Raw genomic sequence first — 11,267 nt, 5'->3', positions numbered from 1 at the left:
AAACACTGTTAACCCAGCTGAATTAATAAATTTGAGAACCATGGTTACAGTATTTATTGAACACTAAACATGAAAAGATCTTCTCTTCACTGGCTTTAAACCTCATCACTGTCGTCACCTGATCACCACACCGGGATTGGTGATACATTCAAGAATTCTACATATAAATTCTAGTATTTACGTTATACTAGATTTAAATATGATCACACTTGAAACTTAAAAGTAGCAAAACACGTGCTCAGCCCCTCTCCTCCTTTTATGAATTACTACCGATTTAAACATTAAAAGTTTCTCTGATCTAATTTATGTATTTGAGATGAAGAGTGAACCCTTTCCCTTTATGATGTCTATAATGTATGAATATGCAAGATAGAATGTTTTTTAAATCACTTACACTTAAATACAGTAATTTGATAACCTACTCAGTAGAAAAAATAGATGTTTTTTTTGTTATTTTAGTTATTTTTGCACACTCTTCCCGTAAGATTGGAAAATGATTATTTCTCTGCACTAGAAGATAGTCTAGCAGGAATGATCTGGATCTTAATGACAACACCAACCCTGATGTATTCAAGAACTGAACCAGTAATTATGGGCTCAGCCTGTGGCTCAAGCAAGTGTTTCTACTCATTAAACCGCTCAAGTGCCCAAAGTGTTATATAAAGAAGTTTGAGTAGCTGTATCAGCATGCATTGACTGCAAAGGAACTGGTAAAGGTTGATTCCATGCTGAAAAGAAAAGAGCCTTCTTCTCCTTCTTTTCTTTTCAGCATGGAATAAATCTTTACCTGTTCCAAAGTGTTAATCAGTTGTGGGTGGTCTGCCCAGTTAGAAGGGTGTAATGCCCAAAGGGTGACCACTAGAGGGCACCAAACAAGACTTCCTCGTGAAATAATGTGTAAATGCTTTCATCAGTGACACTCGTGGGATACTTCAGCTGTACATAAGGGTACAGTATGTCAGAGTGGGAGCAGGAGCTTTGGGAAGCAGTAGATGAGCATAGTAGTTACTCTTCTTAGCTATAATTGTCTTTGATGCACATTATCTTGATGAAGAAACAAACATTTCTAGCTAAATACCTACTGTAGGTCACTTTCAGGTGCTTGACCCTCAACTCTTTTTTATATCATCTACAAATTTATCGTTTAGCTATCTATGCCAAAATCTAGATTGTTATACAGATTATTTGGGTCAATAATAAAATGCATACATGCAGCACAATACTGCTTACAGTACATCTGCCCAATTACAAGTTGTGCTAGAAATGTCAGTTTCCTGTTCTCAATCCATGTGCATGTCCATATACACTACCTTTGAAAATGAAAATCATTATGAAAATTGAAATATATCATGTTATATGCTTTAGTTTAATCAAATGCCGCTGTCAGTTGTTCAAAGAATTGTAACAGGTTAGTTACACAAGACCTTCCCCTTTAGAAAATATTCTTGGTTGTCTGCCATTGTTTTGTAAGTATTCAGAACAGAGGGTATATAAGAGAGTATTGAGACAGAAGAGGGAGACAGAAAGCTGTTATTTGCACAACGATTGCAGGGAAGAAGGAAAAGGCCTCATGACATCTGACCAGTCTGAGACTGTCCTGAAATGAAATACTTTCAGTTTCTGAAAAAGATGAAAAGACTCAGCCACGTTTTTCTGCTCAAAAGATAAAGAAGATTAAACATTTTCTGATGTTTTGCATATCTTCCTCCGTCTCTGGTTTTGTGTGTTGTTTTACACATTATCAACTTACACCATGATCATTATCTTATACCTCCTCAAAGAGTGGTATAACCACGTGTCAGATTCGGGTCTCTAACAACAAAACTACAGTGAGAAAACTAGAAAGAGTTTGCACTTTTACACATTGCAAGTGTCTTGCAAGATAGTTTAATAAATTATAAACGACATCTCATGGATTTTGTGACAATATAATTTTAATATTAAATTTAAAAACATGTCTTGCAATTAATATTTATTTTTTTAAATTTACAAAACTATGTCAATATCTATAAATGAAGGATATTTTCATGGAGAAATAAAAAAGCATTTCATCAAGTTTTATATGACAAGCCTGTCATACAATCGAGACAACATCTTAATTACTTACAATACAAGTACAACAATTTAAAAAGGTATCAATCACAACTACTCAAAAAGCTTTATTGGCATGACATGTCACACAGGGATTGACAAAGTCTTTTTTTAAAAGAGAAAAGTATGTCATTAAGCTTGTAGGGTATCCATTGTAGTACAATATAATATAGTACAATATTGGCTTCATTATAAAGGTATTACATTGTTTTCGTAGCTAGCCAAGATGAAGCTGTTAAGTAATTTCAGTGCTATGTTAGAAGCCATATCTTGCCCAAAATGTCCATATCAGGATGCAGCCATAATACAGCCAGAGCTTATACTTAACTGTCTTAATCATGTAAATCTTAAATAGTTCTGACCATTTCACTAAACCAGAGATTAGAACCATCTACTGTAGATTTTCCCATATATAAAGTCATAATTAGTAGCTATAGACAACTGTTCTCCTCACATATTAGAGCTAATCATTGAGTGTGATTCTAATAATGAGCCATTCATCTAGGTAAAACAATTAAATAGCGAGAATAACATCTGGAAAAAACAGCATTTTTAATTTAACAGATTGTTTGCTTTTCTTGATTATATCAAAAGGACTGTGCAAGTTCCAACAAAAAACATCATTTAATGATATTCCAGTTGAAGGTATTAATGTTTTACGGGTCAATATCCAGAACTCTCCTTAACAGATTTCTTTGAAAGGTCAATTAATTGAATGTATTCTTTGACCCAATGGAGCTCAGCATCAGCACAGATTTCTCTGCCTTTTTTTGTGGTAAATCTGTAAATAAGAATAATAAACAGTATTGTCATACAGTAAATAGAAAATGCATAGCTTCTTTAGTTTCAAGAATCTTTACTAAAAGGTGTTTTCTATTTATCGAGCATCATGAGCCATGGCTATTTTTTAAATTATTCAAAATTTTTATTATTAAATTTAATCTTAAAGAAGATTTAAAAACTTCTAAAAAAAGATTTAAAGACAAACCCAGATCCCCTGCACTCCAATGTCAATGCTACAGTACAGTATGTCAGATTCACTTGTCAGTTTGCTGGGCCAACAGGACAGACACATGCCTTCATATTATAGAATATAAATAGTAAAATAACTAAATTTATAGATTAAAATTCATATTATAGAATAAAAAAATAGTAAAATAACTAAATTTGACTTTGATCCACAGGTACAGTATCTGTACTGAAGATATGATGAATTCTGGAATTTACAGTATTCCATGATGAATTCTGGAATTTATTCCCTGTCCCTCTGAATGTGAGACATGAACAGGTCTCTAGAATACTTACATGGCAGCGTTTTTTGTGCACTTGCTGTTTGTCTTCTTATAAGAGGCCAGAGCGCGGAAGGGAAGCCTCTTTGGGTAGAAAGCAAAGCAACATTCATCCGGCTGATGGTTGTCTGTAACAAAACATCATTTTACTTATACAAGTACTAAAGACAATATCACACCGAAGAAGTCTCCACAGCCGAAACATTATGTTTCCTTTCTTCTCTTTTCAGCATGGAATAAACCTATTACTTGTTCCGTAAGACAATATGATACAGATCTTCCTCTGGCTGCACCTAAGAACTCAATATCAAGGAAAAGATACAGCTTTCATGACCAACTTCTGCTGTTACAGTACTGTACTGTATATACAACAGAAGTTTTCATCACAACTTGACACATAATTATTAATACTCTAACTCATACATCAGAAGCTCATAAAATAAACAGGAACTTCAAGTTCCTGTTCTGATACGAACAGATCCTGACAGATCCTGTGTGATGTAAAGTGCTGTCACCATGTTTTTTAATTTAAAAATGATTTTGAAGAGCTAGATAGGAGAAGGCCAAGTAGTACCATTTAGTAGTTATTTTGAAATCTATTGTGCTGTAAAACTGAATGATGCGCTAAATGACAGGCTTGTGTTTAGTCTCTTACACCCCAGAAATCTTCTAACTCATAAAAGTACTTAAAATATAATATAATAGTATAACTTACTCTCACAGAGTATCACCGAACACAAGGCTACAAGAAGAAGGACCTGGATGACCAAGGCTGTGGATTTCATCTTTCAAACTTCAGAACTGGTGCTGGGTTCAGACTGATCTTCTGTATTTAGAACAGCACACCAGTTGTAAACAAATATTAAGGTATCTGGTGTCTGAGTGGCTGAACAGAGAAAGAAGATACTCTGTAAATCAGTGGTCCAGATGAAATGTCAACTCCAAGACTAATACATTCTTTAATTGAGTAAAGCAAACACATAGTACACAAACAAACACAAAATAAGCAAAACTGAAAACAAAAGTAATGACTCACATAAATATTTTTTTGTGATTAGAAATATGTTTCCATACCTGTACTGTTTGGTTACTTTTTGACAGAGTAAACACTTTTCAAAGGTAGTTTACTATTCCCTCATTTTACATTTTTTAACAACCAAACAGCAAAAAATTTAAAAAGCTCTTAAAATGAATTTGCTCTTTTGGCCATTAGGAAACAAATTGCTTGTGATAAAGACTGTTTAAACCCTAATATGTTTTCTAATCATATTAAATGCTGTCATTTGTCCTGCAGTAAACTTGACTGGCAATTGCATAAACTTCTCTTACAATATAAATACGTATTTTACTTCATGTTAACATATAATAACATACTCTGTGTTTGATTAACACGCAACATGCAAACAACACATGCAAATAACAATGTACAGTGTTACACAACAGCATATCAAATGTTTCCAAGATTCAGGTCATCAAAAGACAACTGTTTTTGTCGTACAGTATGTCAGTTTTTGGAATGGTTCATTCCAAATGAAAATGACCTGTTCACTGAAAACTAAGTTAAAGGCTTTTAGTCTTCACTTAGTAATATTGTAACCAATTCATCCTTCTGAAAATGCTATGATGATTGCCTGCTCTAAATGTATTTCATGTGCATGATGCTGAGAAATCCCTGAAAGCAGGATCCATTTCCCTTGCTCCAAGACTGTGAGGTCTTTCTCTTCTATACCCAAACACTGTTAACCCAGCTGAATTAATAAATTTGAGAACCATGGTTACAGTATATTTTTAACACTAAACATGAAAAGATCTTCTCTTCACTGGCTTTAAACCTCATCACTGTCGTCACCTGATCACCACACCGGGTTTGGTGATACATTCAAGAATTCTACATATAAATTCTAGTATTTATGTTATACTAGATTTAAATATGATCACACTTGAAACTTAAAGAAGCAAAACACGTGCTCAGCCCCCCTCCTCCTTTTATGAATTACTACCGATTTAAACTTTAAAAGTTTCTCTGATCTAATTTATGTATTTGAGATGAAGAGTAAACCTTTTCCCTTTATGATGTCTATAATGTATGAATATGCAAGACAGAATGTTTTTTAAATCACTTACACTTAAATACAGTATTTGATAACCTACTCAGTAGAAAAAATAGATGTTATTTTTGTTATTTTACAGTTATTTTTGCATTCTCTTCCCATAGGATTGGAAAATGATTATTTCTCTGCACTAGAAGATAGTCTAGCAGGAATGATCTGGATCTTAATGACAACACCAACCCTGATGTAGTCAAGAATTGAACCAGTGATTATGGGCTCAGCCTGTGGCTCAAGCAAGTGTTTCTACTCGTTAAACCGCTCAAGTGCCCAAAGTGTTAAATGAAGAAGTTTGAGTAGCTGTATCAGCATGCATTGACTGCAAAGGAACAGGTAAAGGTTAATTCCATGCTGAAAAGAAAAGAGCCTTCTTCTCCTTCTTTTCTTTTCAGCATGGAATAATTCTTTACCTGTTCCAAAGTGTTAATCAGTTGTGGGTGCTCTGCCCAGTTAGAAGGGTGTAATGCCCAAAGGGTGACCACTAGAGGGCACCAAACAAGACTTCCTCGTGAAATAATGTGTAAATGCTTTCATCAGTGACACTCGTGGGATAATTCAGCTGTACATAAGGGTACAGTATGTCAGAGTGGGAGCAGGAACTTTGGGAAGCAGTAGATGAGCATAGTAGTTACTCTTCTTAGCTATAATTGTCTTTGATGCACATTATCTTGATGAAGAAACAAACATTTCTAGCTAAATACCTACTGTAGGTCACTTTCAGGTGCTTGACCCTCAACTCACTTTTATATCATCTACAAATTTATCTTTTTGCTATCTATGCCAAAATCTAGATTGTTATACAGATCATTTGGGTCAATAATAAAATGCATACATGCAGCACAATACTGCTTACAGTACATCTGCCCAATTACAAGTTGTGCTAGAAATGTCAATTTCCTGTTCTCAATCCATGTGCATTTCCGTATGCATTACCTTTGAAAATGAAAATCATTATGAAAATTGAAATATATCATGTTATATGCTTTAGTTTAATCAAATAACGCTGTCAGTTGTTCAAAGAATTGTAACAGGTTAGTTACACAAGACCTTCCCCTTTAGAAAATATTCTTGGTTGTCTGCCATTGTTTTGTAAGTATTCAGAACAGAGGGTATATAAGAGAGTATTGAGACAGAAGAGGGAGACAGAAAGCTGTTATTTGCACAACGATTGCAGGGAAGAAGGAAAAGGCCTCATGACATCTGACCAGTCTGAGACTGTCCTGAAATGAAATACTTTCAGTTTCTGAAAAAGATGAAAAGACTCAGCCACGTTTTTCTGCTCAAAAGATAAAGAAGATTAAACATTTTCTGATGTTTTGCATATCTTCCTCCGTCTCTGGTTTTGTGTGTTGTTTTACACATTATCAACTTACACCATGATCATTATCTTATACCTCCTCAAAGAGTGGTATAACCACGTGTCAGATTCGGGTCTCTAACAACAAAACTACAGTGAGAAAACTAGAAAGAGTTTGCACTTTTACACATTGCAAGTGTCTTGCAAGATAGTTTAATAAATTATAAACGACATCTCATGGATTTTGTGACAATATAATTTTAATATTAAATTTAAAAACATGTCTTGCAATTAATATTTATTTTTTTAAATTTACAAAACTATGTCAATATCTATAAATGAAGGATATTTTCATGGAGAAATAAAAAAGCATTTCATCAAGTTTTATATGACAAGCCTGTCATACAATCGAGACAACATCTTAATTACTTACAATACAAGTACAACAATTTAAAAAGGTATCAATCACAACTACTCAAAAAGCTTTATTGGCATGACATGTCACACAGGGATTGACAAAGTCTTTTTTTAAAAGAGAAAAGTATGTCATTAAGCTTGTAGGGTATCCATTGTAGTACAATATAATATAGTACAATATTGGCTTCATTATAAAGGTATTACATTGTTTTCGTAGCTAGCCAAGATGAAGCTGTTAAGTAATTTCAGTGCTATGTTAGAAGCCATATCTTGCCCAAAATGTCCATATCAGGATGCAGCCATAATACAGCCAGAGCTTATACTTAACTGTCTTAATCATGTAAATCTTAAATAGTTCTGACCATTTCACTAAACCAGAGATTAGAACCATCTACTGTAGATTTTCCCATATATAAAGTCATAATTAGTAGCTATAGACAACTGTTCTCCTCACATATTAGAGCTAATCATTGAGTGTGATTCTAATAATGAGCCATTCATCTAGGTAAAACAATTAAATAGCGAGAATAACATCTGGAAAAAACAGCATTTTTAATTTAACAGATTGTTTGCTTTTCTTGATTATATCAAAAGGACTGTGCAAGTTCCAACAAAAAACATCATTTAATGATATTCCAGTTGAAGGTATTAATGTTTTACGGGTCAATATCCAGAACTCTCCTCAACAGATTTCTTTGAAAGGTCAATTAATTGAATGTATTCTTTGACCCAATGGAGCTCAGCATCAGCACAGATTTCTCTGCCTTTTTTTGTGGTAAATCTGTAAATAAGAATAATAAACAGTATTGTCATACAGTAAATAGAAAATGCATAGCTTCTTTAGTTTCAAGAATCTTTACTAAAAGGTGTTTTCTATTTATCGACCATCATGAGCCATGGCTATTTTTTAAATTATTCAAAATTTTTATTATTCAATTTAATCTTAAAGAAGATTTAGAAACTGTAAAGTTTAACACCCTCTTAGCATAACCTTTCTGCAGTGTGACTAAGCTACATTACTCTGCTGTTTCCTTACATTACAGACTTCATTCGGAACATAGCCTGCTGCTCTCGGTCTTTATCGGAAGACAAACACAGATCCCCTGCACCTCAATTTCAATGCTACAGTATGTCAGATGGACTTGTCAGTTTGCTGGGCCAACAGGACAGACACATGCCTTCATATTGCAGAATATACTTTAAATGGTAAAATAGCTAAATTTATACAATAAAATTCATATTATAGAATAAAAAATAGTAAAATAACTAAATTTGACTTTGATCCACAGGTACAGTATCTGTACTGAAGATATGATGAATTCTGGAATTTACAGTATTCCATGATGAATTCTGGAATTTATTCCCTGCCCCTCTGAATGTGAGACATGAACAGGTCTCTAGAATACTTACATGGCAGCGTTTTTTGTGCACTTGCTGTTTGTCTTCTTATAAGAGGCCAGAGCGCGGAAGGGAAGCCTCTTTGGGTAGAAAGCAAAGCAACATTCATCCGGCTGATGGCTGTCTGTAACGAAACATCATTTGATTTATGCAAGTACTAAAACAATATCACACACCCGAAGAAGTCTCCACAGCTGGAACATTATGTTTCCTTTCTTCTCTTTTCAGCATGGAATAAACCTATCACTTGTTCTGTAAGACAATATGATACAGATCTTCCTCTGGCTGCACCTAAGAACTCAATATCAAGGAAAAGATACAGCTTTCATGACCAACTTCTGCTGTTACAGTACTGTACTGTATATACAACAGAAGTTTTCATCACAACTTGACACATAATTATTATTACTCTAACTCATACATCAGAAGCTCATAAAATAAACAGGAACTTCAAGTTCCTGTTCTGATACGAACAGATCCTGACAGATCCTGTGTGATGCAAAGTGCTGTCACCATGTTTTTTAATTTAAAAATGATTTAGAAGAGCTAGATAGGAGAAGGCCAAGTAGTACCATTTAGTAGTTATTTTGGAATCTATTGTACTGTAAAACTGAAGGATGCTCTAATTGACAGGCCTGTTTTTAGTCTCCTACACCCCAGAAATCTTCTAACTCATAAAAGTACTTAAAATATAAAAATAACTTACTCTCACAGAGTATCACTGAACACAAGGCTGCAAGAAGAAGGACCTCGATGACCAAGACTGTGGATTTCATCTTTCAAACTTCAGAACTGGTGCTGGGTTCAGACTGATCTTCTCACAGTTGATGGATCGCCTATACTCCTGCTGGACCTTGTCCATGTTTTATAGGATCTGGATGGCAAGAGGGGTCTTTCAATTTCCATTGGGCCCACACTTAACCACCCTGTCCACTGGTGCAATAACGCAGCGGAAAACCCCAGCGAAACTACCACCGAGGTGGATAGAATTTACAGCAAAAACCTTTGGAAAGAAAGACAGGGGACATGGGCAGGAAATGATACCTTCACTCAGTCACTTCTGTGGTAAACGTAGATACACGATAGAAAACATACCCTGTGGGTGCCTACAACAGAAATAGCTTTTTGTGGTTAGCTTTTTTGCAAACTGATCTAATGCTCATACTGATCATAAAATGGAAATGAGATTCAGTTGCGCTGAATATAATTACATGACTGGTAAAAAACAAATATCTTTAAATTTAAGTGTTAAAAATAGGAATGGAATAGGAACAATTCAGTCAAGGTTTGTATAACATCATACGAAATTATAAAAAAAACATATTGGTAATTGTTTTAATGCAACCATTTGAGTGTCCTACCCTAATACTACAACTTTTGAAGTATTACCAAGGTAATGCCTTATGCCTAACATCAGAGCAAATTTACAAAAATGATTACAATTCTTATTTACAGTGTAGCTTCAGTGGTAAAGCTGTTAAGGAGCGTGGTGTAAAATATTGATAACACTTAGTGCAATTAAATTCTGCCAAGACAAGACTTCATATACTGTAGGCATTTTGTACTAAAAGATTGTAGAAGTAATTAAAGGAAACTGACAGTTCTGTTTTATATTAAGTTCATTCAGTTGAGTTTCATGAATAGTATTTTTCAACATTGAAACAATTCAAAAGTACCTGATCATTTCTGCTTGCAGTTGTACATTTAGGACAGCATATCAGCCTGGTTATAAAGATGGAAAGTGAGTAAGATAACTGCATTCTGAAGAAGCATGAAAACCTTTCTAGTTAAGAAAAAATGGCTGGACAAGTGGATGAAAACAGGTTCTCTAACACAGAAGGACATAAAGAGAAGAGTTTCCTTTCATTGAATACGGCAACAATGCATGTATGTATTGACCATTAAAAATAAATATAAAAAAATCAGTAACAGAGCCACACCGGTATTATATGTGTATAGAACTGTTTAGTTCGCAAAAAAAGAGAAAATTGTCATGTTGTGGAAGTTTGTGTGTTTTCTTTTATTTGTATGAGAGAGAGGTTAAAGAGAAAAAAGTTTTGGTTTACTTTGGTTTACTTGGCAAGGGTCAGAATCAAAACTGAAAATACAAAAAATAAAATAAAATGACTCATACAGACCAAAAAAAAAAAACTTTTGCAGAATGAAAATGCAAGGGTGGTGTGGTGGTTAATGCTCCTGCTTCACTGCTGAAAGGTCCTGGGTTTAATTCTGGCTTCTGAGCCTTCTGTATTGAGTTTGCATATTCCCCCTATGTCTGTGTGTTTTTTTTTTGGTGCTGCAGTTCCCTCCCACCTGCCAAAGATGTGCTAATAGGCAGATTGACGATGTCAAATTGCTTATTGCAAGAGAATCAGGATTGTGCCCCTACCTCTTTAATCTTCGGTATCTGCAGCATCTCTCCTACTATAATCAGGTGGGTAGCTGTGTCAGCATGCGTAGGCTGCAAAGAAACAAGTAATGGAACAATATTTCGGTTGTGGAGCCTTCTTCAGATGTAAGAAAGATGAGAAAAATCTTTCTTACACCCGAAGAAGGCTCCACAGCCGAAACATTGTGTTTCCTTTCTTCTCTTGTCAGCAGGAAATAAACCTATCTCTCCTTACTATGCTTACTCCTGTGTCGTGTTCAGGTTGAGGTGAATGTGTT

The 11,267-nt window shown here is 34.6% G+C and overlaps 2 protein-coding genes across 2 annotated transcripts; both read right to left on the bottom strand.

The window, feature by feature from the left end:
• Positions 1-1,914: 1,914 nt before the first annotated feature.
• Positions 1,915-4,219, bottom strand: LOC148839983 (C-C motif chemokine 3-like). Its single transcript, XM_088907271.1, has 3 exons — positions 4,096-4,219; positions 3,397-3,508; positions 1,915-2,872 (listed from the first exon to the last, which is right to left on the bottom strand). The coding sequence occupies exons 1-3, from the start codon at positions 4,163-4,165 to the stop codon at positions 2,755-2,757; spliced, it is 300 nt and encodes a 99-aa protein (XP_088763397.1). The 5' UTR covers positions 4,166-4,219; the 3' UTR covers positions 1,915-2,754.
• A 2,806-nt stretch (positions 4,220-7,025) lies between these two features.
• LOC148839982 (C-C motif chemokine 3-like) lies at positions 7,026-9,423 on the bottom strand. The gene is made up of 3 exons (XM_088906922.1): positions 9,307-9,423; positions 8,613-8,724; positions 7,026-7,983 (listed from the first exon to the last, which is right to left on the bottom strand). Exons 1-3 carry the CDS (start codon positions 9,374-9,376, stop codon positions 7,866-7,868), a joined length of 300 nt encoding a protein of 99 aa, XP_088763048.1. The 5' UTR covers positions 9,377-9,423; the 3' UTR covers positions 7,026-7,865.
• Positions 9,424-11,267: the final 1,844 nt, after the last annotated feature.

Source organism: Atractosteus spatula, chromosome 2, assembly GCF_055471065.1.
Source record: "Atractosteus spatula isolate fAtrSpa1 chromosome 2, fAtrSpa1.hap1, whole genome shotgun sequence".
Taxonomy (NCBI): Eukaryota; Metazoa; Chordata; class Actinopteri; order Semionotiformes; family Lepisosteidae; genus Atractosteus; species Atractosteus spatula.
Note: the sequence above shows the minus strand (reverse complement) of the source record. Positions and strands in the feature narration are given on the sequence as shown.

What these genes read in the sequence shown, in the direction of transcription:
- LOC148839982 (XM_088906922.1), bottom strand. Translation starts at nt 9,376, where the DNA reads ATGAAATCCACAGTCTTGGTCATCGAGGTCCTTCTTCTTGCAGCCTTG. An exon ending in TTCAGTGATACTCTGTGAGA is followed by an intron (nt 8,725 to 9,306) that starts GTAAGTTATTTT and finishes GTTTCGTTACAG; the next exon opens with ACAGCCATCAGCCGGATGAA. An exon ending in TGCACAAAAAACGCTGCCAT is followed by an intron (nt 7,984 to 8,612) that starts GTAAGTATTCTA and finishes TCTTATTTACAG; the next exon opens with ATTTACCACAAAAAAAGGCA.
- LOC148839983 (XM_088907271.1), bottom strand. Translation starts at nt 4,165, where the DNA reads ATGAAATCCACAGCCTTGGTCATCCAGGTCCTTCTTCTTGTAGCCTTG. An exon ending in TTCGGTGATACTCTGTGAGA is followed by an intron (nt 3,509 to 4,095) that starts GTAAGTTATACT and finishes GTTTTGTTACAG; the next exon opens with ACAACCATCAGCCGGATGAA. An exon ending in TGCACAAAAAACGCTGCCAT is followed by an intron (nt 2,873 to 3,396) that starts GTAAGTATTCTA and finishes TCTTATTTACAG; the next exon opens with ATTTACCACAAAAAAAGGCA.